Source organism: Helianthus annuus, chromosome 2 (genome assembly GCF_002127325.2).
Source record: "Helianthus annuus cultivar XRQ/B chromosome 2, HanXRQr2.0-SUNRISE, whole genome shotgun sequence".
NCBI lineage: Eukaryota > Viridiplantae > Streptophyta > Magnoliopsida > Asterales > Asteraceae > Helianthus > Helianthus annuus.
The window spans coordinates 164,388,038-164,412,351 of NC_035434.2; the positions used below are offsets into that span (position 1 = coordinate 164,388,038).

At 35.9% G+C, this 24,314-nt stretch overlaps 3 protein-coding genes across 3 annotated transcripts; 2 read left to right on the forward strand and 1 right to left on the reverse strand.

Moving 5' to 3' along the window:
* Positions 1 to 1,214: 1,214 nt before the first annotated feature.
* On the reverse strand, positions 1,215 to 1,652 carry LOC110899632. The gene has a single exon (XM_022146526.1). The coding sequence runs from the start codon at positions 1,650 to 1,652 to the stop codon at positions 1,215 to 1,217; it is 438 nt and encodes a 145-aa protein (XP_022002218.1).
* Positions 1,653 to 14,113: 12,461 nt separating this feature from the next.
* On the forward strand, positions 14,114 to 15,619 carry LOC110907432 (UPF0481 protein At3g47200-like). Its single transcript, XM_022152418.2, has one exon. The coding sequence runs from the start codon at positions 14,176 to 14,178 to the stop codon at positions 15,487 to 15,489; it is 1,314 nt and encodes a 437-aa protein (XP_022008110.1). The 5' UTR covers positions 14,114 to 14,175; the 3' UTR covers positions 15,490 to 15,619.
* Positions 15,620 to 21,369: 5,750 nt separating this feature from the next.
* Positions 21,370 to 22,698, forward strand: LOC110926821 (UPF0481 protein At3g47200-like). The gene has a single exon (XM_022170498.2). It carries the CDS (start codon positions 21,370 to 21,372, stop codon positions 22,696 to 22,698), a length of 1,329 nt encoding a protein of 442 aa, XP_022026190.1.
* Positions 22,699 to 24,314: the final 1,616 nt, after the last annotated feature.

Below are 24,314 nucleotides of genomic sequence, written 5' to 3' on the forward strand. Positions count from 1 at the left end.
CTGAGTTATAAATAATAATGTGCAAATGATCAAATAACAAATGTATGTACATGTCATTAAAGTTGTCTCGCGATTTAGATTTTCTATATAAAGCTACATCGTTTATCCTTTTCGTTATTATAGAAATATGATATAATGTCTTATAAAATTTCACATATACTGTTACAACATATTTATTTTAACTACAGTTCGATAAAAGTTATATTTGGCCAAGTAAAGATATAGTTGATTTTTTGGTTCTTTACTGTGACGAACCGAATCGATGCCATTCGAACGTCGCCACCGCTATCGTATTCATTTTTATGGGTTTCTCGATGTGACGGTTTATAAAATTCATCGGAACTCGGTTATATTTGTAATAGATTTTTTTTCGGATCGTATCTATGGCGAGTATCGGCAACCGAACCTTTACTTCCCAAACAACATCATTAGTGGTGCCGGTATTCCTTTTTGTGGATTTTGATCAATCTAAAAATGTGTCGATATTCTTTTGGGCATGTCTCTTTCGGTTGCTATACCAATTGTCCATATCATACCGTTACTGTAACGAACCCAACCGATACCAACCCCTAACTATTTACAATTTGGGGTAAATAACATGAAATACAATATGAATTGGTTTGCCATATATAATCCATTCAATAAACTTGTCATGTTCACGTTATCGTGGTTAATTTTTTTTAACGGTCAACAGAATCAATCTTAAGCACTCTCGGGGCACCCATTAGATCAAAAGGAGTACTCCGAGAGTAACCCTAGACTACTACCAATTCTGGTGAAAACCCGGAAACCCACCCACCCATAGGTACGACAGTGAAATTACCGGCAAACTCCGTTTGGCTCAAGGATCGAACCCAAGTGTCCATGGGTCTCCTATCATTGTCCACCAGTGCCTCACTCTGCACCAAGTGAGAGTTGAACCTGCATCTCCCAAGAGAAATGCAAGCCTTCCACCATTTGATCTAGAGATCATTGGCTTTATCATAGTTAATTAACGCGTGATGTTGAGGTTGACATGTATAACATATTTAATTAAACATGCTAATCCACCTAACGTATTTATAGCCAATTTAACTCATTTACTACACCATGTCAACCCATTTAACAGTTTTTTCTTTATTAACCCTTAACCCATTTTTTTTTTTTTTTTTTGAAAGGAGAACTTCATTAAAACACAACCGAACCCGAAAACCGGGACGGACAAAAACAACAACTTACAAATTTACAAATTTACACCAGTCCCTCCATTCAAAAACCCCTTTTTTCGCTCTGTGTTTAAACCAAAAAAAACTAAGAATTCTAACTTCGCGAAAAACCTCATCTACGCTAGGCCTAACACCGTTAAACCTAAGCTTGTTTCTCGCCTTCCAAAGCTGCCAACACGCAATCAACAACACACCATGCAGAGCGTCACGTTCTGCCTGACCTTTGTTACCCACATTATGCATTTCAATAAGATCTCTAAACGAAAAAACGAAGAACCTCGGGATACGACACCAAAAACTGATTTTCTCCCACACACCCAATGCAAGCGGACAAGCAGTGAAAATGTGAGTGACCGAATCGGTATACCCGTGACAAAAGTTGCACATGTCGTCCAAAACCACCACACCCCGTTTACCGAGCGCCTCGACCGTTGGGATTCTATCCATATCCGCTTGTCATGCAAAAATATTACATTTTTTGGGAATCCACTTACACCACCTCATGACGAAATTGTTACTGTAATCACGTGAGGAAGCGATGTGACGCTTGACAGCCGCAACCGAGAAACACTTCGCTCCCGAACCCAGCCAGGACCATTTGTCCTCACCCGAGGACAGCCTAACCGAGCCCAAAGCAGCATCCAAAGCAAGCCGATCGGACAACTCCTCGCTTGTCGCCGGGTCGTGTCTCCAAAGCCATAAACCATCTCCCTCGAGACGGTCCCGAACGCTGCAAGATTTCACCATTTCGAGACCGAACAACGCTGGGAATTTCTCTTTCAACGGAACATCAAACAACCACGGGTCTAACCAAAATAAAATCTTGTCTCCGTTCCTAACCTCTCCTTTACACAGATTCCGCATCGGAGTGTTCCCAAACAGAGGACGATTGATAGCCGAAACTATGTTGCACCAAACCCCGCCGAAAACTTTCTTGGAGGGGAGGAAATCCCAAGCCGACCCGCCCACATGAATAGCATTAATCACCCTCGCCCACAGCCTTTCCTGCTCGTTTTTGAATCTCCATCCCCATTTGGTTAATAAAGCAATGTTCACATCCTTGAGCCGTTGAAGCCCTAACCCACCCATATTAACCGGAGAGGCCACTCTATCCCACGCGACCCAATGAACCTTTTTCACCTCCGTCGACCCTCCCCAAAGAAACTTTCTAATCAGGGCCTCCAAATCATGCACGACCTTAACCGGGGCACGGTATAATGAAAAATAGTAATTGGGGAGACTTTCGAGGACCGAGCGGATCAAAGTAACCCTGCCACCAATCGAAAGTAACGAAGCTTTCCAAAGAGAGAGGCGTTTTTCAAGCACGTCGAAAACCGGTCTCCAGTTGTCAATCCTGTTCATATTAGCCCCCACGGTTAAACCAAGAAACTTGAACGGGAATGCGGCCACATTGCAACCAACAACATCCGCCATGGCGTTAACCTCGATGGGCAACATCCCAACCCCGAACAAACTTGACTTAGAAAGATTGATCCTTAGCCCAGAACACAGGTGGAAACACCGCAATATTCTAACCACATTATGAATATTTTCCTCTGTCCAATCTCCCAGAATAATCGCGTCGTCCGCATATAGCAAATGAGAAACAACTGGACCCCCGTTAGGGAGAGAAATGCCCTGAACTATCTCCAAATCACAAGCTTTCTTAAACATGCACGAAAGAGCTTCCATGGCGATAACAAAAAGGAATGGGGATAGCGGATCACCTTGGCGCATACCTTTAAAGCATTGAAACTCAAACGTAGGGGAACCATTAACCAAAACCGATGCCCTTGCCGACGACAAAATGCCCCTGATCCAAGAGCGCCACCTAGCCGAAAAGCCCATCTGACTGAGGATATCAAGCACGAAGTTCCAGTTGATGTTGTCGTAAGCCTTCTCGAAGTCGATCTTGAGAACGAAAATCCTTTTCTTTACCTTCTTAGTCCAGTTTAGGATCTCATTAACAATTAAAGGCCCATCTAAAATGAGTCTCCCACTAATAAAGGCAGACTAGGAGAACGAGACGATCGAATCAAGAACACTTTTGAGTCTATTTGCCAAGATTTTTGAGATCACCTTATTAATGACCCCCACCAAGCTTATGGGACGAAAATCTTTAAGATCGATCGGATCAATAACCTTAGGGATTAAGGCGATGAAAGAGGACCCGCAACCCATGCTAATCCTCCCGTTGACGTAAAAATCCTCCAAAATGCTGATGAAATCAGACTCCAGCAGAGGCCAAAAACGTTTCACGAAACCAAAATTAACCCCGTCAGGGCCCGGGGCCTTATCGTCTCCGCAACCGAAAACAGCAGCCTTAATTTCCTCCTTACTAAACCGCAAATCAAGCATAGCGGCGTCTGAGTCCGAGATCCTTTTCATATCGGCACAAATCAAACGGGGGCGGACCCCCTCTTCTTCAACGAATTTCGACCTGAAATACCTAAAAACCTCCTTTTTGACAAGCGAGGGTTTGGAAACCCAAGACCCGCCAATCTCCAAACCGTGCAGGGAGTTAGAAGCTTTCCTGCAATTCACCGATGCATGAAAGAATTTAGTATTTTCGTCACCATCTTTGGCCCATTTAATCCTAGATCTTTGTCTAAGATCACTGCTTTTCCGCTCCGCTTCATCTATAAGAACCTTCTTACAAACTAAAAACGACCATTCCTCAGCTTCCGTAAGATCCCTGACTTCCATAGCAGCCTGAAAATCCTCGAGCTCCGAAAGAGCCGAGTTGACCTCTTCTGAACTCTTGATAATCATGTCGTTCCTCCAGATTTTAAGCTCAGCTCTAAGCTCGCTAAGTTTACGCATAAGGCAAACGTCTGGGGGGCCGAAGTGACCGAAATCCTTACTCAATATCGACGTAACAGTATCGATGAAACCCGGTTTATCGTACCACGAGTCGAAAATCCTAAAAGGCCTAGGCCCAAAGTTCTCCAGCTCAGTCTTTAGGATAATCGGGCAATGGTCCGAAAGGAACGAGGACACCGCAACAACCCTAGCCTCCGGCCACGAATTAAGGAAATCCAAATTCACGAGAAACCGGTCGAGTTTGCTCATTTTCTTCCCATCAGCCGAGGTGTAGGTAAACTTCCTACCTTCCATATTGTACTCCAGCAGGCCCGCGTTGAAAATGAAATCATTGAAATTGTTGGCACACGACTGTTTAAAATTGCAATTCTTCCTTTCCTCGCGGAACCGAACCGCGTTAAAATCACCGGAAACCACCCAAAGACCATCATGATCAGCTAAAACCTGTTGCAATTCGTCCCACAAAAATTTTTTGGCCGACACGCTCTGAGGAGCGTAAACATTGAGCACGTTAAGAATAATTCCACTCCCCGTAAGTTTACCCCTGACAAGAAGGAAGTGTCTGTTCTTCACAACACTCGTCGAACTGAAGGCAACCAAATCCCAAATACAAACCAACCCTCCTGACAAACCGACAGACTCGACAAACTCGAACCCGAAATTCTTATTTCCCCAGAAACCCTTGACATCTTCGGCTAAGACAAGATCCCTTTTAGATTCCTGGAACGCCATAAAACTAATATCGTGTTTGGACTTCAAATCCTTAACCCAGCGCTGTTTCTCCAACCCCCCGAGACCACGAACATTAAACGACAAAAAATTCATTGATCCACAACATTAATACCTGAAAAACCATGGACCTTAACTGTCGGAGGCCCAAAATCAACCCCCACTTGAGCACCAACCTCAACTGTAGCTTCAACTTCATCCTCTGAAACAATACCCTGGTTCCGAAGAAGACGTTCGAAGCTCCGACGAGACGGCTCGGGATCCCGATTCTCCTGAAGTAAAGAGTCTTCAGCAAGGGTGCCTGAAGATTGAGCTCTGGTGTTAAGGTCAAGAGGGATGTTAGGTCTGGAAGTGAAATCCACGAAGCCAAAGCCAGGTTCCTCGTCCTTTCCTGAACTTCTAGGTCTTTTCTTGGGCCTGACTTCGTCTGACGAATCCACCTTCTTACCACTGGACCGGTTATGGGCCTTCACAGCACATGAGCCCAACACATTTCTCCTAAAATACTTCCTACAATTGTTACCTGGCCCAACTTTGAAACCCCCTGACTTTTCAGGTCCCACCAACCCTGAACCCAACCTACACCCATCATCATTGGGACAAACATTCTCTGAATCCTCAAAAAAAACGGCGCCACTTTTTTCTCTTTCCACATGCATCGGAGATTGATTATCCTGGGGAGAAGGATTCTCAAAAATCGGCGACTCTTCGTTCCCCCCACCAAAACCGGACGTTTGACCTACCTCCTTATTCTCGGTGCCGGAAGCTTGCAAGTCGTCGGCCGGAGACGAGTTCCATGACGGATCATCCTTCATCTCCGAACCATCATCTCGGCAAAGACAATCCGGAACCCAAACCTCAGGGTCCTCTTCAACCCAGATACGAAAGGTCCTGCTCCTCCAGATCAAAGTAACTTCGTTGCAAATCCTGTTGGGAAGGCCGACGAGCACTCCCACCCTAACAAAAGACAAATCTTGGTCCTCCTCGAAGAGTTTCGGCACATGGACAATTTTTCCGAACGCTTCACCGATCATACCCATAACTTCAGTATCTAACAAGTGCAAGGGGATACCGCACAGCTTCAACCATGCAACCCTTTCGAGGGGGAGCGTTTGGCCAGTCCAAGGATCCAACTTAGAGAACCACGGCCCCCAAATCTCCTTAACCTCCAAAAACTGATTAGCCGACTCCTTATCATGAAACGTGATAAGCAAGGATAACCCACCAAGGTACTGAACGTTCGCGACGGAAAGCTTGGCGATCTGGAGGAGCCTATCAAAATAACTAGGGTCTCTAAATCCACCGTTCTACCCACTAAAGCCACCCCAACCAGGTTGTTAAACGCCGCCGTTCTGTCCGGAACCACAATCGGGGGAACAAACGATCTCGAGCCTAAATCCACAGTGTTCTTCTGGACAAAGTTCTGGGCTCCGGTGGCATTGGACAGCCCCACCACCTCTCTATAGCTTCTAGCATCCCTACGGTTGGACGTACCCCCGTTGAATCCTGAACCAGCCACATTGACTTCCTGACTCTTAACCTCCTTATCCAACTGGACGCCCTTGTTCTCCGCCGCAAACCTAGCAATGTTGATCTTTAATCTGTATTCGCCCATCTTAACCCCTCCGAGAGACTTCAAAAACTCCTGCCTATCCCTGATGTCTTTGACGGAAACAAACCCGAACCTGCTACCGTTTTTGTCCCTTTTCTTGGCGACATAAGTGCCGGAAATATCCCCATAACACTCCAAGCACTTTCTGAGTTCCCAGGGCGTACAGCCCTCAGGAAGATTAGTGACAAACAATTTAAGGACGTTCCCAGAATGATGGCCGATGCCTGCCATGGAAAACCCACCGGAAAAAACCACACCACCCAGCACTCCGAACGGAACCTACTCGAAGAAGTGTTAACGGAATTCGAATCAATCTAGCTGTGCTATACAAGATAGACGCGACCGATATCAGACCCGCTAAGCCAACCAGAGAAGGACCGACCACGGAGGCTCCAAACGCAACACCGAGAAGGGGAACAAAACAGCAACCCGGAGCGAGTGGAAAAATCGCGTAGCGAGTTAGAGGGAATGGTCAAGCCGGAGATGGCGACCACGCTCGCTAACCCAGACAGGCGACCTTCGTCGAGCCACCAGCGTTGCCGGAGAGGGAGAGGGGGAGGGGGAGAGAAAAAGTTGATCAACTAGACCTTTTGTAAGTACCCTTAACCCATTTGATTCGGGTTAAATGAAGTCTAAGTATGTTTAGATTAGGGGTGTATGTTTGACGCGTATAAATATATGCAAATTGTTAGGATTTGATGATTCAATATAGGGGTGTTCAGAATTTGATTTGGATTCGAAAATTTTGTAATCCGACTCCATTGAATTCAATTATCACGGTTCGAATTCGATTAAAAAAAACAATTCGTATTCAAGCCCAACAATCGATTTCGGATCAAATATAGATTTATGATTTTCAATTCGATTCAAACTTCGAATTTAATGTATACGGATTTTTTAATATACAAACACAACTTTCAAATTTTGGCCTAAGTACATATTAGATCCATAACTAATAACTGATAAGTATATTATTCACTACTTATTTCAAAATTCTTACCAAACTTACATCATTGATTCATTAATCAGGCTAACTACTAAATTTTGGCCTTTTGACATATTGATAGTTTATTAATTTTGCTGATTAGTATTTTTTATGTTAATAATTTTTTTTAAACATAACAATAAAATAATGTATTCTTCAGGGCGAATTTGAATTAAACCAAATATTTTCAAATTCGAGTTTTAAACACTAATCTAATCAAATAATAAAAAATCTAACTCGAATACAAATTTAGATAAAAAAAAGTAACAATTCATATAATTCGATTCATTTAATATAAAAATTCATTATTTGAAACATTAAACACCCATGATTCACATATCTATTCTTCAATAACCAAACAAACTGATTCAAATATATAACATGTTAAAAGACCATATGAAAGTGACTTCCGAATATATTAATATTTCATGTAAAGACCACATGAAAGTGACTTCCGATTATATTAATATTAATATTAATATTTAATATAAAGCGCATTAAGTTCACATGTACATAAGGTCAATGCTCAATATGTATATAAGACTAAGGGGCTGTTTGGTAGCCTCTGAATGGTCATTAAGAGGCTACCTCTTAATGGAACCATTAAGAATTTTACCAATGAGAAGGTAGAAGAATGTGACATGTGATGATTTACCATTCAGAGGTTACCTCTTAACCATTTAGACTTGAGGTTACCTCTTATTTATTCAGAGGTTTTAAACCATTAAGAGGTAGCATCTGAATGGTTATTAAGAGGCTACCAAACAGCCCCTAAGTCAGACTGAAATCGTATGCCCATTAATTTCAATGAATGGGATTGAAGTCCATTTTTAGTGGCCTGGACTCCCACAATAGGTTTAGTTGTTATCATCAAGATCACTTCGGCCCATCTCAAATCTAGTAGATAGACGGTTGGATATTATAAGGTTTAATGGGGAGCTAAAAAAACAAATGATAAATTGGAAAACCATATAAAAAAACTCACAAATAAATCATTTTTACATCTAAAATATAAAAATTTTTATCTAATTTTTTGAAACTTTTGCGTATAAACACGTGTGAAGCCATTTTAATAATAAAAATACAAAAATTAAAAAAGTTTAAAACACATTTAAAAAAAGTATTTAAGTGGTTTCTACATGTGTTTATATGAAAAAACTCTGAAAAAAATTATGTAAGGAAAACATTTTTGAAAAAAACCAATATTTAAAATTGGTTTTAAAAAATTTGACTCACAATAGAGTCTAGACAGAATAATTTAAATCTTAAAGATTTACTAATTAATTCCAAACAAACTTAAGATTTACTAATTATTCATGATATGTATGTATTAAGTATTGTTTTATGGTTATAGTATATCGAAGGTAGATTTTTTTTTCAAATAAGGCCCCAAATTTGTTATGCGCTTCTGGAGAAGGAAAATTATTAAAATATACAAAATTTCATATTTCAAAGAATGTATTAAAACTTAATTTTATTGACATTGTTCTTTGGACATGTTAGGCATTATTGAGCTATCTCATGAAGCATCAAGCATTTTTATCCGGTGCTTAACTCGAAACCCTGATTGTTGCAAGCAATGGGTAAGTTCCGTTTTTTGTACAAAATCAAGTCATATTATTTATATTTGTGTTAAAAGCAACACATTTGTATTTGAGTAATTTTCGATTACTTGTGGGTTCATTTGGGATGCATTGGCCAGTTTGGGTCTAATCAGTTTGTACAAGTCAAAATGGGCCACTATTTTTAACCATTCTAGATGAGTCACCAGCCCACACCACTTAGCATGTGAACCTATTTTGATAACCTTTCTTGAAACGACTTGTTTCAACCTGGTCCTTTTTTGGTTAGAACCTTTTTTAACCCAAACAAAAACATTTTTAAATGGCCCACTTGACTCGACCCTAGTTACATGTTAGTATGTTACATATTTTGATTAAAAATGACTAATTTGGTTTGTGCTGGATTATATGTATAAGTAAATATCATTCATTCCTAAATGATAAGTACTAAAGGCTCATATTTATCTCTAATTGGTTGATGCAGCTATCCAGAAGCCTCGGAGGACTATGTGAAAATAGTTACGGTGAATTGCGCTGGTGTCGAAAAGTAAACGGACTCGAATTTATACCGTTTAATGAAAACATATTATATTTTGACATGAACCGAGTCCGAAAAAATATTTACGTCAAAACGTAGATCAATTGTAAACAACCAGCTGGGGTAGCCCAGTTGGCCACCGACACCCACCTCTTCCCAGAGGTACCGGGTTCAAGTCTTGGGAGTGGCATATGTCGCCCAGGGTAAGAACATGGCATGGGGAAGTCACCGCGGAGCTAGCTTGGTCGGGTAGCGGCTCCCGGAGTGAGATCACTCCGGCGGTTGGGAGGACCGTGCACTATCCCCCCCCCCCCTAGATCAATTGTAAACGCACATAAAAATATGCACTAAAACGTATTATATTTGACGGGACTCATTTCCGGGAAATTATTTTTATGTAAAAAAACGTAGAAAGTTGAAAACATACATAATAAGCAAGAACATATTATATTTGATCTAACTCATATCCTGAAAAAAAATTACGTCTAAACGTAAACCAATTTGAATTTATACTACGTACATAAAAATAAACACGCAAAACTCGATTACAAAGTTTTTAGAACATTAAGTGGTTGTAAGTGTCAAGACTGAAAGTTGAGAGAAAAAATATACAAAAGACAAAACATAAAATATAAAAAAAGACATAAAAAATAAAAAAAGGAAGTTTATGTTCTTCTTCTTCATCCAACTTGCAATTGTAATATTATATAAACTAGTTTTTTTTACGTCACGCGTTGCGGCGAAACCGAGTAAATGATAATATAAAACAAACGTGATTTGAAAATAAAGCACGTTGTTTAGAAAGCTAAACCATTAGAACGATTTAGTTTATCATCGCACCATTTTATGATACCAAATAAATACTTTATTTTGAGTACAAGTGTTTGTTTTTAACAAAACTTATAACAGAATGTCAGGGAAAAAATTAAACACAACTACGTACTTAAGTTATTAGAAAAAAAGTTATAGCGTAAGTTATTAAAGAAGTATCAAATTAATCGATAAATTAATATATGTTTTAAAAAATGAAAAAAAAACAATTATTAAAAATGGTAAAGGAAATATACATTTTTTTAAAAAAAGAGAAAAAATTAAAAATATGTTATTAAAAGTAAATATAATAATAAATTATTATTATATATTAAATAATAAAATATTAAAAAACTATATATTATTATAAAAATAAAATTACTATTAATCAACCCTTGTCAACAATATATATATAATGCTGCTAAACTACAAATCTTTAATATTACTGGTTAACAACAAGTTTAAAATATATTTTTTTGAACGGCAACTTTCATTATAACGACTAGCAAGGAGCTACAAAAACAAACAAGCTTACAAAGAAAAATTACACCAATTGTTCCATGATAAGGACTTAAGCAAATACCTATTCTTAACCCAATTACAAAGAAAAATTACACCAATTGTTTCATGATAAGGACTAAAGCATATACCTATTCTTAACCCAAAGGTATCCAAGCAACTTGATTTGATCCACGGTTTGTTGTATAGTTGTCGTTTTGTTTGCGAATATAGCCTCGTTCCTCGCCTTCCAAATACACCAATACATCGTCAAAATCGCGCCTTGAAAGACTTTTTGTTTCAGCCGCCCCATCAGTGTATTTATGAACAAGGAGTAAATCTTAAACCCTAAACGCGAACACCGGTTGCACCCCTCACCAACTGCTAACTTGGTTCCAAGTTGAGGAAGCAAAGATGCAGGAAGTAATTAAGTGTTCGCTGGTTTCATCTTGATCACCGCAAAACTGCACACAACCGAATCGACATTGATATTTCTTGCCTAAGCGTCGTACTGGTAGCAATTCTATCCAACTCCGCCTTCCACATAAGCAGTGGTGAAGCTTGAGATTTCCGACCGGGTGGTCGCAAACGTATATATCCAAAAATTTCTATACGAAAACTACATACTCTCCACTACTGAGCGAAAAGTTCGGGAGGTCGTCTGCCCCCTCCCGTTCCTTAAAAGCTTCACGCATGCACATAAGGATGTTGAACTTTTTAGGAACCCATCCATTCCATTCAAGCGGGAAATGATTCTCCAAACCAGAGTTTTTAAACAAAGTTTAAAATAGATAAATGAAGGCTTATAAGGATCAAGTGGATCTCCTACTTGATTGTTTTAATTTTTGGTGGTCGCCTTGTTGACTAAGGTCAACCAAGTTGCCCCGGTCGACTTCAACTAGTTTAATTCGAATTGAATATTTTAAAATACTGAAAATAAAACAAGTTAAGTCCATTTTATATTACCTACTCTCTAGTCACCTGTTCGATACCGTCCATTTTATATTACCTACTCTCTAGTCACCTGTTCGATACCTTCTTAACCTATAGTCAGCTTCAGACTTGACCGTGAAGCAATTTTTTCTTACTTGAAAAAACCTGAACTTTAAACATAAAAAACAATTTACAGACCAAATAACTATAACTAAATCACTATAAACCAAAAAGATATAGGTTTGTTATTCACTTGGAATTTCTGTGTTCTTAATCAAGTTATTCATATTCTTAAAAAATGAAAAAATGAACATGTTTTTCGCTAATTATTTTTTTGTGAACATGTATTTATGTTTGTACGCTTATGTTCATTTATTAAGGTTTGTTTATGTCCGTGTCCGTTTTCATATTAATTCAATTTATTTATTAGCCATGTATTCGTTTAGTTGTACCCATTCATATGTTTATTTGGTTAAAGTGAAACAAATAAACACGACCAAGCTCTGAGCTCTAATAAGTGCTCTCTCCTTTTGTTTACAACTTTACATGACTAAGAAATGTATTTAGAAGTTTAAACTTTGGTTCATATTCTTCACATGACTACATGTATCCGTATCTAAAATTTTGATTGCTAATTTTAACTCATTTACTTATATCTTAACAAGTTGTATTGGTCAGAAAAAATATTAACTAAGAAAAACGGATTTAAATACTCAAAAATTTATATTTTATGCATAATTCAAATCTTCACTATAGATTTATGGTTGTTGCAATATATTTAACAGATAATATAAAACTTAAAAAGGTGTACAAAGATATTTTGAATCAATAAATAAGTGGTACTTAAATCAATCAAAGGCATAGATCAATATCATTATAATTATATATATATATATATATATATATATATATATATATTGTTGACGAAGAACGATGAATAGTAATTTTATTTTTATAATAATATGTAGCTTTTTATTTGATATATTATAATGGTTTCTTATTATATTTACTTTTAATAACATACCTTTTTTTTCCTTTTTTAAAACCATATATTTCGTTTACCATTTCTTAATAATTCTATTTTCATTTTTTATAACATATATTAATACTTTTTTTCCTTTTTTAAACATATATTAATTTATCGATTAATTTGATATTTATTTAATAATTTATGTTTGTAACTTTTTTTCTAAATATATAGCTTTTTATTATTTTTTTTTTATTTTGTTGATGAAAGACGATGAATTGTAACTTTATTTTTATAGTAATATGTAGATTTTTATTATTTTTATTTAATATATTATAATGGTTTATTAGTGTATTTACTTTTAATAATATATTTTTTATTTTTTATCTCTTTTTAAAACCATATATTTCGTTTACCATTTTTTAATAATTCTATTTTCTTTTTTTATAACATATATTAACACTTCTTTTTTTCTTTTTTTAAACATATATTAATTTATCGATTAATTTGATATTTATTTAATAATTTACGTTTATAACTTTTTTTAAATATATAGCTTTTTTATTATTTTTTATTTAATATATTATAATAGTTTATTATTGTATTTACTTTTAATAACATATTTTTATTTTTTTCATTTTTTAAAACAATATATTTCCTTTACCTATTTTTTTATAATTCTTTTTTCTTTTTTTTGAACATATATTAATAATTCTTTTTTATTTTTTAGAACATATATTAATTTATCGATTAATTTGACACTTCTTTAATGATTTATGTTTATAACTTTTTTCTTTCTAAAAACTTAAGTACGTAGTTGTGCTTAATTCCCTAACATTCCATTATAAGTTTTGTTAAAAATGAAGTTGTACTCAAAATAAATCAAAATAAAGTATCTATTTGGTAACATAATACGGTATGATAATAAACTAAACGTTCTAATGGTTTGGCTTTCTAAACAACATGTTTATTTTCAAATCACGTTTGTTTTACATTATCATTTGCTCAGTTTCGCCGCAACGCGCGGCGTAAAAAAAACTAGTTAGAGTTAATTGCCAAACACTTTGAATTCAAGTGGTACTTAAATTAATCAAAGGCATAGATCAATATCATTATAATTATCACCACTATTCTTTTATAATTATATAGCATACAAACACTTTGAATTCGAAAATGAGTATCTGTTATCTATATATCAAGGGGGGAAATTGTGAATTATAGTTGGAAACTACACAGTGGTGATAAACAATGGTTTCTCCTTCTAGTTGTTCATAAACAATGGTTTCTCCTTTAGTTGTACATAAACAATGGTTTCTACTTCTACTTGTTCATATAAAAAAACAGTTTCTCCTTCTAGTTGTTAATAAACAATGGTTTCTCCTTTTATATATATATCTTGAAAAACTACACAGATGAATCCCATGCATTTTGAGCTTTATAATCCACTTTCTTCATATCCTTATTTGCTCTATTTAGTCACTTACAAACATCAAAACAATAATCCAAACAAAAAATGGCAAAAAACATGGATCAAAACCATGTTATCACAATAGAGGAAGAAGTGGAAATCATGAAGACCCAAATGAAAAGTTCACCAAAATTACTTCAGAAATCAGCTGGCAATAGTTCTTGTTGCATATTTAGAGTCCCCCAAAGTCTAGTTGAAATCAACAAAGACGCATATCAACCTCGTATTGTCTCCATCGGCCCATACCACCATGGAAACAAGAATCTTGAGATGATTCAAGAACATAAATGGAAGTACCTAGACGATATGATCACAAGAACCGGTAAGTCACTTGGTGTATTTATGAATATCATAGTGTCAATGGAGAATGAAATTCGAGAAAGCTATTCGGAGTCTACTAATAGTTTTGGTACTAATGATCTTGCAAAAATAATGGTGCTTGATGGGTTTTTCTTGATTGAATTGTTCCGAAAAGCTGGGAAGTTGGTTAACACTCATCCAGATGATCCCATCTTTAAAATGGTATGGGTTTCTCCGTTTTTGATGAGAGATCTTTTGAAGATCGAGAACCAAATCCCATTTTTCGTTCTACAAAAGTTGTTTGAAGAGTCTAGGACCGATTCTTGTACTCTTCAATCTTTAATCCTTAAGTTTTTTAATCACGCGATTGACAAGCAACCAAATGTTTTACACAAGTATGAGAATCTTGATGGAAAACATTTACTTGATTTTTTCCGAAAAAGTTTTATAAACACTAAAGATAGACACCACCTCATTGTTAATGCCAACAACCCTTCCCTTAAACTCATCCAACCCGCTTCCAAGCTTGTTAACTCCGGGCTCAAGTTCAAGGCTAATCATCAAGCCGATAGCTTCTTGGATATTAAATTTCAAAACGGGCGGCTTTTAATTCCTCAAATCAATATGGATGATTTTCATACTTCTTTTCTTCTAAACTGTATGGCTTTCGAGCAATGCTATTTTAGTTGCACAAAAGACATTACAACATATGTTATGTTCATGAGTTGCCTTATGAAGGCCACGACGGATGTGAATTTTCTTTCGGAAAAAAAGATTATTGAGAATTATTGCGGTACGAGTGAAGAAATTGTGAAGTTCTTCAATGATGTTGGAAAAGATGTGGCTTTTGATATCAAGGATAATTACTTAAAAGGTTTGTTTGTGGAAGTAAACAAGTATTGTGAGAATGGGTTGCATGTAACTTGGGCCGAGTTTAAGCATAAGTATTTTGGTAGCCCCTGGATCACAATATCGGCATTTTCAGCTTTTATGTTGCTTTCACTTACAGTTCTCCAAACATTTTACACCATGTATCCGTACCATAAGAAAAAGGATTGAGATCAACGGTTGTTACATATTTAATTATCATTTTGTAATTAGGCTGTTTAGTTTGAGGGACTCTTGTAATTTCTTGTAGTTGCTAAATTTCAACCACAAATTTCCAATCTAAATTGATGTTCAATTTCAATGTGAAGTTATATCATGATATTCAGTTTTCTTCTTGCCTTTACCTGTTATGACATATCTTCAATTAATCCTTTTTTTTTTTCAAATGTCACTTAATACTTCCGTCTTTAATATTTACAACCATGTTTCTTGATTATTATAAAAGTAGTGTAAAGATCAAATGCAAATTAGTCTTAACATGAAAAGTGAATATATATACATATAGAGAGAAAGGTTAACATACTTCACGGCTTATCATACTTCACGTAGGAGACAATGGTAACCGTTGAATCAGGAGTATAATCACGCATGGAACATATAATCACGCATGAGACCACATAATCACGCATGGGACCACATAATCACGCATGAGATCCAAAATCACGCACGTTACTTTGGTCAAAAAATAATTACGCATGTTATATATTTCGTGAAGTACGTTAATGTACGTTAAGGCGTGAAGTACATTATACTTTCTCTCTCTCTCTCTCTCTATATATATATATGTATATACTGAATTTTTTCCATCTAATTAACCATGTTGTTTAGTTGCAAAATGTATAAAAAAATATCATATATTTACTCTAGTAGAGTAATTATAATTACATAATTACTCTATTAGTGTTTTTTTTAACGGCCAACAAACTCAATCCCGAGCATTCTTGGGGCACCCACTGGACAAACGGAGTACTCCGAGAGTAACCCGAGTCCACCACCAATTCCGGGGAAAGCCCGGTAACCCACCCACCCGTAGGCACGACAGTGAAATTACCGGTAAAACCCGTTTGGCTTAAGGATCCAACCCAGGTTTCCCTGGGTCTCCTATCATTGTCCACCAGTGCCTCACTCTGCATCAAGTGGAAGTTGAACCTGCATCTCTCAAGAGAAATGCAAGTCCTCCACCACTTGATCTAGAGATCATTGGCACTCTACTAGTGTAATACACAATTTTTTTTAGATTTTAAGACTAAAATATGTGCTTTACAAAATGGAAAAAAAATTCAAAAAAATATCCATTATTTTGTTATGTTAAGACTCATTTATATATTATAAAACTCACACATTTATACCAGAACCTTACTCTATAAAAGCAATCCTCTTTGGTTTTACAAAACGCTAAATATTTTAGCAGTCAAAACGTTGGTTGTTTATTAAATGCATATTTCAATAATTTGTAAAAATTAGATATGCATCAACCAAAGAACCAAATCTAACATATACATGCAAAGCTACATTTACTCCTTGTCTTTTCATAGTTTGACGCTCTTTTTTTGAACGGCAAATGTTATATAACACTACTCCTAAATTACGCCAAATTTTACTCCATATCAGGAATTGAACCCTAGACTTCCCCCAAGAGACACAAAGCCTCTACCACCCCATCAAAGTGACGATGGCTATAGTTTGATGCTCTAAATTGTCATTTTAGAGTAGCTAAAGCGAGTATAAATGTAAATCTTTAAGTTATATAATATATAAATCTTTAATATAGAGTAAATTACACGAATACTTTGATGATTTCTTTTAAGTAATCGTATGAATGAGCTACGCTCATCAAATATCACTAATACTACATTTAGTAGTTTTCACTAGTTAACATATAAATACGCTTCAATTTACACCTTTCACTACCTTGGCTGTCACCGCATCTTCTTCTCTTACCTTACAAGGGCCAATCTAGTACTAGCATTAAAGAATCGGGTTCGATGGGTGTATCATATGTCATCTCTACGATCTTTCTTAGACTACTTAGACAAACCTATTTTTTAAAGGATCTTCCTCCTTTACTTATATTATAAAGGGTTATATTAGAAAAATAAATATTACCAAGCTACCCACATGAGAAGTTGGTTGCCAGAAAGAAGCGACGAAGAAGTGAGGCTATCCATTAGGCTTCGTTTCTCGTTATACTTGGCTCGTCGCTACTTTAATTCAAAAGGTGACCTTAACAAGAAAATGGGTCGAAGTCCTCATCCATTTATAGTTTATGTAGAAACTAGATTAGGGACCTGTGTATTACACAGGTTAATTAAATGTTTTTTTTTAAATATTAATTTTAAATAACATGTCATGTAGTTCTTAAAATCTATAGTTTATTAGAAGTTGACACGTGACATTGAATATTTAATATGAGAAAGAGACGGAATGTAATAAATAAATTGATTATTTCTTAAGAGTTTTGAAAGTTTTGCAATTATTTAAATTTCTGAAATGAACTCAACCATTTATTAAAGCTATAAGCTATGAAATGAACTCAACCTTTATCATAAAAGATTACATATTATAGATTGTTAGAGTATTAACATAAACTTTTTTGTTATAGGTTATTATTTTTGTATTGTATTACATTAAAAGTCTAAAACGTCAGTATAAGCCATGAGTTATTTATGCTTAGTTTATCATAATTCAATTTTATTAATCCCTATTATAAAGCAAAAACAAGATAAATATAAATGAAAAACAAAATAGTAAAAGATAAAATTAATGATTTAAAATAATATATTTTTATTTGAATCTTATTAATTAATAAATATAGCAAATATTATCTAATATATCTATTTATTTAGGGTAAAGGATAAAAAGATTAAATAAACGGATTAGAATATTATTTTTTATTCTTATTAACAAATATTATCTATACCTATTTATTTAGACGGGAAAACATAAATGAGATCACTCCATAGAGCGTCATGTGTCCACATGATTTACTTTATTATATAATATAGATTAGACAATTACAAAATATTTAACTTTGTTGCAATATATTAAAACCTTATTAAAAACCAACTACTTTATGCATATGGTACTTGTACAACTAGCTTTGGGAGTTTCTCAAAAAAAATTGGATTTTTCCTTTTTAACCCTAAAGTTTCAACCCTTTGCAAGTTAAGTTTAAAGTTTTAATATTTGTTTCCTTTTTAACCCTGAAGTTTTAATTTTTGACAATTTGAGTTTAAAGTTTTAATCTTTGGTAATATTTGTTTCCTTTTTAACCCTAAAGTTTTAATCTTTGACAAATTGAGTTTAAAGTTTTAATCTTTGGTAATTTAACCCATTTAATTAATTTGATTTTTCACTTCTAATTTAAAAGTTTTCATCTTATACAATTTAACCGCTTTGATTAATTTGATTTTTCACTTTTAATTCAAAAGTTTCCATCTTTTGCGATTTAACCAGTTTCATTTTTTTACTTATGTGTTGTAACCTTCGCTTTGGGGGTTTTACAAAAAAAAAAATTGATTTTTTTTACTTTTCACATAAAAGTATTTCATAAATTACTTTTAACCTAAGACTATTTGTTTTTTTACTTTTAACACAAAACTTTTTTATCTTTTGCAATCTATCCTCACAACTTTTTTTGTTTTCAACTTTGGTCCTTTATAGTTTTCATTTTCTGCAAAATTTTCTCTTTATGCTTCGTTCTAAATTGTGTGACTTAACACATCGCAACGTGCGTCTTTGGTTTAACGTTTTTATATTTCGTTCTAAATTTTGCGAGTTAACACGACGCAACGTACGTGTGTGAGTGAACGTTTTTACATTGTCTATTTTTTTCCCGTTTGCCAGGTTCAACATAACGTGCGCGTCCTAAATCGACTTAGTTATAACTAAAGAATTCCCGCCGCATTGCGGCGGGTCGTAATTCTAGTTTAACAAAAAATACAAAAAAAAAATTGTGTACAAATATGTTTTGGGCCAGTATATATAGAATAACTAGTGTTTAACCCCCACGTTGAAGGTGCGGGGGTCGTAAAAACATATTAAGTAGTAAGTAAGCAAACAACGACCAAGACCAATAAAAATCGTAAAATAAAAATGTGAATTTAGAGTAAACTTCCGTTTTGCTCCCTGTGGTTTGGTCAGTTTAACGGTTTTGCCCCAAACCTTTCAAAATAGCCATTTTGCTCCCTGATCTTTGAAGGAAATCTCCAGTTTGCTCCCCGCCCCTTAACCTCATCCATTTGTGCTGTTAACTTATGTCACATGCAAATCACCTGAGGGGCATTTTAGTCTTTTCCTATAATTAATTATTTATTAATTTATATATATATATATATATTTATATAAACTAGAAAATCATTCAAACATTTCAACCCAATTATCAACCCCAAAAACACGTATACACTCACAATCATCATTCCATTTCATCTCTCTCAACCCCAATTTCGTCCTAAATTCCTCACACCACCGTCACTGCACGACCACCATCCACCTCCGGCACCACCACCACCACTCACCAACCACCTCTCCACACCCCCCTAACCCATTCCCCCAAACCAATTCCACCCAATTCTTATGCTAGGGTTTCAAAATGAACAATTTCGACCAAACTCAGGCTCCAAATCAATCAACGAATCAGTCAACGGGTCGCACATATCAAGCGATACGTTCACATGTCGTGTCTCCCTCTCTCTCTAACTTCTGTAATGTCCACCACCGCCGCCGCCATGAGACACCACCACTGGAATTGATGATTACAGAACAGATCGAAGTAGTGTTGGTGGAATCCACCTGCTGCCCGTAAACTCCGACTTATCTTGTCGCCGGTTCAAAAAGTGCCTGTTGGACCATCGCCATCCGCCGCTAATATCAGCAAACTAGGTAAACTTCGTCTTCAATCTTCAAACTGGAACATAAATCGGTTTAGATCTGAAAAGGGGTAAGGGGCGGCGGCTAGGGTTTCCACACGAACCACGTTGATGATGACGATGGGGGTTGTGTGGGGGGTGTTGGAAGTGAAGGTTGATGGTGGTGGTGTGGGGATTCGATCTGCAATGGTGGTGTGACACAATACCGAACGGAGACGGTTGTGATGGTGGTCGGCAGGTGATGGTGGTTGTGGGTGGTGTCAGCAGGTGGTGGTTAGTGGTTATTGGTGGGTAGGTTGATGGTGAGACTGATTTACGGAGCATATCAGAGAAAGAAGATTCTGTATATTTGTTTTATTGGTGGGTAGGTTGAAGGCCGAAGGTGGTGGTGATGGTGGCAGTGGCAGTGGTCGGGTGGTGGTTAGAGATGGAAGGATGAGAGAGTGTAGAGAGAGATAAGAGAGAGGGTAAAGAGAAACAAAAGATCAGGGGTTTTGATGATGAAGATGATGATGATGTTATATATTATATATAATATAATCTTTTATTTGTAGTTTTACTAAAATACCCCTACTTTTATACTTGAAGTTACCAAAATACCCTTTTAGATAACAGACAATTTAACTGAGTTAGAGCTGAGGAGCAAACTAGAGATTTCCTTCAAAGATCAGGGAGCAAAATGGCTATTTTGAAAGGTTTGGGGCAAAACCGTTAAACTGACCAAACCACAGGGAGCAAAACGGAAGTTTACTCGTGAATTTATATCGCCACGTGATGTGATGTAAAACGTAGACATAAACAAACACAAACTTAAATTTATACGGTGAACTGACAAAATGTAGAGAAATGTTTTTGTTAAACACACTGAAATTCAAAGGAAAAAACATTTGAGACACACGTTCTTTTAAATTGTAAGGACCCACACGGAAAAGTCTTATCTTTCTATTGGTTTCTCCTTCCAATTATTAGTAAACAATGGTGTAAGGAACCCGAGGAAAAGTCTTAGTCTTTCTATTGGTTTCTCCTTTCAAATATTAATAAATAAATAAACAATGGTGAAAGGAACCAACACAGAAGAAACAATGAAACTCCTTACATTTTGACCTTTTCAATTCTTCATATCCCATATTCAGTTGCTAGATTCATTCACTTCCAAACACCAAACCAATAATTGAATTCGAAAATGCCCGGAAACACGAATCAAAGCCATGTTATCACAATAGATCAAGAAGTCGAAAACATGAAGAAGCAAATGAAAGAACCACCAAAACTACTTCACAAATCAGCTGGCAAGAATTCTTGTTGCATATTTAGAGTCCCCCCAAGTCTACTTGAAATCAACAAAGAAGCGTATCAACCTCGAATTGTCTCAATCGGCCCATACCACTATGGAAACAAGCATCTTGAGATGATTCAAGAACATAAGTGGAGGTTCCTCAATGATATGATCACAAGAAACACTAGTAAGTCACTTAGTTTTTACATGGATATTATAGTGAATATGGATGATAAAATTAGAGAATGCTACTCGGAGTCTATTGATCATTTAGCTAAAAATGATCTTGCCAAAATGATGGTGCTTGATGGGTTTTTCTTGATTGAATTGTTTAGAAAAGTTGGGAAGTTGGTTACCACTAATCAAGATGATCCCATTTTTAAAATGGGTTGGATTTCTCCATTTTTGATGAGAGATCTTTTGAGAATAGAGAATCAAATCCCATTTTTTGTTCTACAAGAGTTGTTTAAAGAGTCCGAACCTAGTACCCGTACACTTCAATCTTTAATCCTTGAGTTTTTCAACTACATGGTTGATAGGAAACCAGAAGTTTTGGAGAAGTGTGAGAATCTTGAGGGAAAACATTTACTTGATTTTTATAGAAAGAGTTTCATAGAAACTAGGAATAGAAAATCGAATGCGCCTAAAAATAATGATAAATCCAACCACCCTTCCCTTAAACTCATCCGACCCGCCACCAAGCTTGTTAATGTTGGGGTTAAGTTCAAGGTGAATTATCAAGCCGATAGCTTCTTGGATATTGAATTCCAAAACGGGTTGCTTTTAATTCCCCAAATCAACATGGATGATTTTCACAGTGCTTTTTTCATGAACTGTATGGCTTTCGAGCAATGTTATTCTACTTGCTCAAAAGACATTACAACATATGTTGTATTCATGGGATGTCTAATGAGCACCTCAACCGACGTGGGTTTGCTTTCACAAAATAAGATTATTGAGAATTATTTTGGTACGGATAAAGAGATTGCAAAGTTCTTCAAAAATGTTGGGAAAGATGTGGCCTTTGATGTCAAGACTCATTACTTATCCGACTTGTTTGTGGAGTTAAACGAATATTGTAAGAATGGGTGGCATGTGGGTTGGGCCGGGTTTAAGCATACCTATTTTGAGAGCCCATGGGCCTCAATTTCGGCATTTGCGGCTTTTATGTTGCTCTCTCTTGCGGCTCTCCAAACCTTTTACACCGTTTTCCCCTACTATCACAATAAAAAATGAAATATGTAATTCGACGCGATGGCTGGTGGTTGTAGCAGCATTTACTCCGGCGATGGTGCTTTAGGTCGTATCGTATTAGATAGTCTATCTTGTAAGTAGATTGTTTAGTTCTTTTAATTTGATTTGTTGTAACTGATCAATATATTATTTGTAAATACTTGTCATTGCTACATATAAATTGGTTATTTGATTAGCACTAGTTCATATAACTCAATGCATGCAGTTTCTTAATTTGTACCATATATTGTGATTAACGAGCATTAAAACTTATATATATCTTCAAAACGTATATTAGGATTTATCAAAGTAATTTTAAATTAAATAAATAATCAAATAATTATATTCAGAAATTTGAAGGTTAAAAGCTAGTTGTTGTGGGGTGGAGGGTTGGATCCAATGATAAAACTTTAAAGTTAAGAGTGGAGTTTTCTTTAGATGTCCCAAAGTTTCAGGAAACATCAGTGGCGGACCCAGGAATTTTTCTATGGGGGTGTGGAACATTTTTAAAAATTTTAGGCCTCTTGGTATATAAGTAAAAAAATCAGTTCGTATAGGGTTGGGTCGGGTCGGGTCATGTAAAACAAACGAACATCAAACTAAATTTATATAATCATCAAAAACATGTCAAACATTGTTACAAACATAATTAAAACGTCGACGCCCTACGGGTTTTCATTTTTTGAAATCTATCCAAAACATCATCTAAAACTAATTTTTTAAGCAATTATTTCTCTATATAACATAAGTTCTATTGCTCCATAACATAATGTTTCAATTTTAATTTTAATTTTATTTTTCAACTATTCAAGCACTAGAAATCATAACGTAAGTTGTAATCACCCTAAAAATATATAAACAACATAATCACCCTAAAAATATATAAACAATATAATCACCCTAAAAATCATCTAAACAACCATAAACAACATCAAAACACAAAATTTCAAACCTATTTAACAACTTTATTACCCTTTTTTCTCCTATAATATCAACCAAAATCATCAAAATAACAAAGAAACTTACCCGTGTTCGCATTCCGGCTAGATTTGGTGTCAAACGACAGTGGTATGGTGGCTGATTACGGTGGTCGTCGGCTGCTGGACTGTTGTCGCTGGGTGATGTTGTTCGTTGACATTGCAGGGACGCAAGAGAGAGAGAGAGAGAGAGAGAGCGGAAGAGAATTTCTAAAGGTTTTGGGCTTTAATTATTTTATTATAGTTTGAAATATTGTTGGGTTTGGTTAATGGGCTAAGACTTAGTGGGCTAGCTAGTTAGTTAGGAATTATAAGTGGGTAAAGGTATGGGTATTTGGGTTTAGTTAGTTAGGTATTAAAAGTGTAGGAACGTTTGACGACCTGACGAGTCGATCAGAAGAGTGCTTAGACTAAATCAGAGGTGGAATTCATTGATTTGGTCTTTGTTCAGCTTGATTTCACTACTTAACGTCTCCTTTATTGATTATCTGTCAAATATACAAGATCCGGAGACAAACAGGCAGGGCTTCGCCGTACACACTCCAAAAACACGCACTTAGATCCGCTCATGAAACACCTATATATAGGCATGGATGGTTCGCTTATACTGCTTGACAAATAAGCGAACCTATATGGTTGACA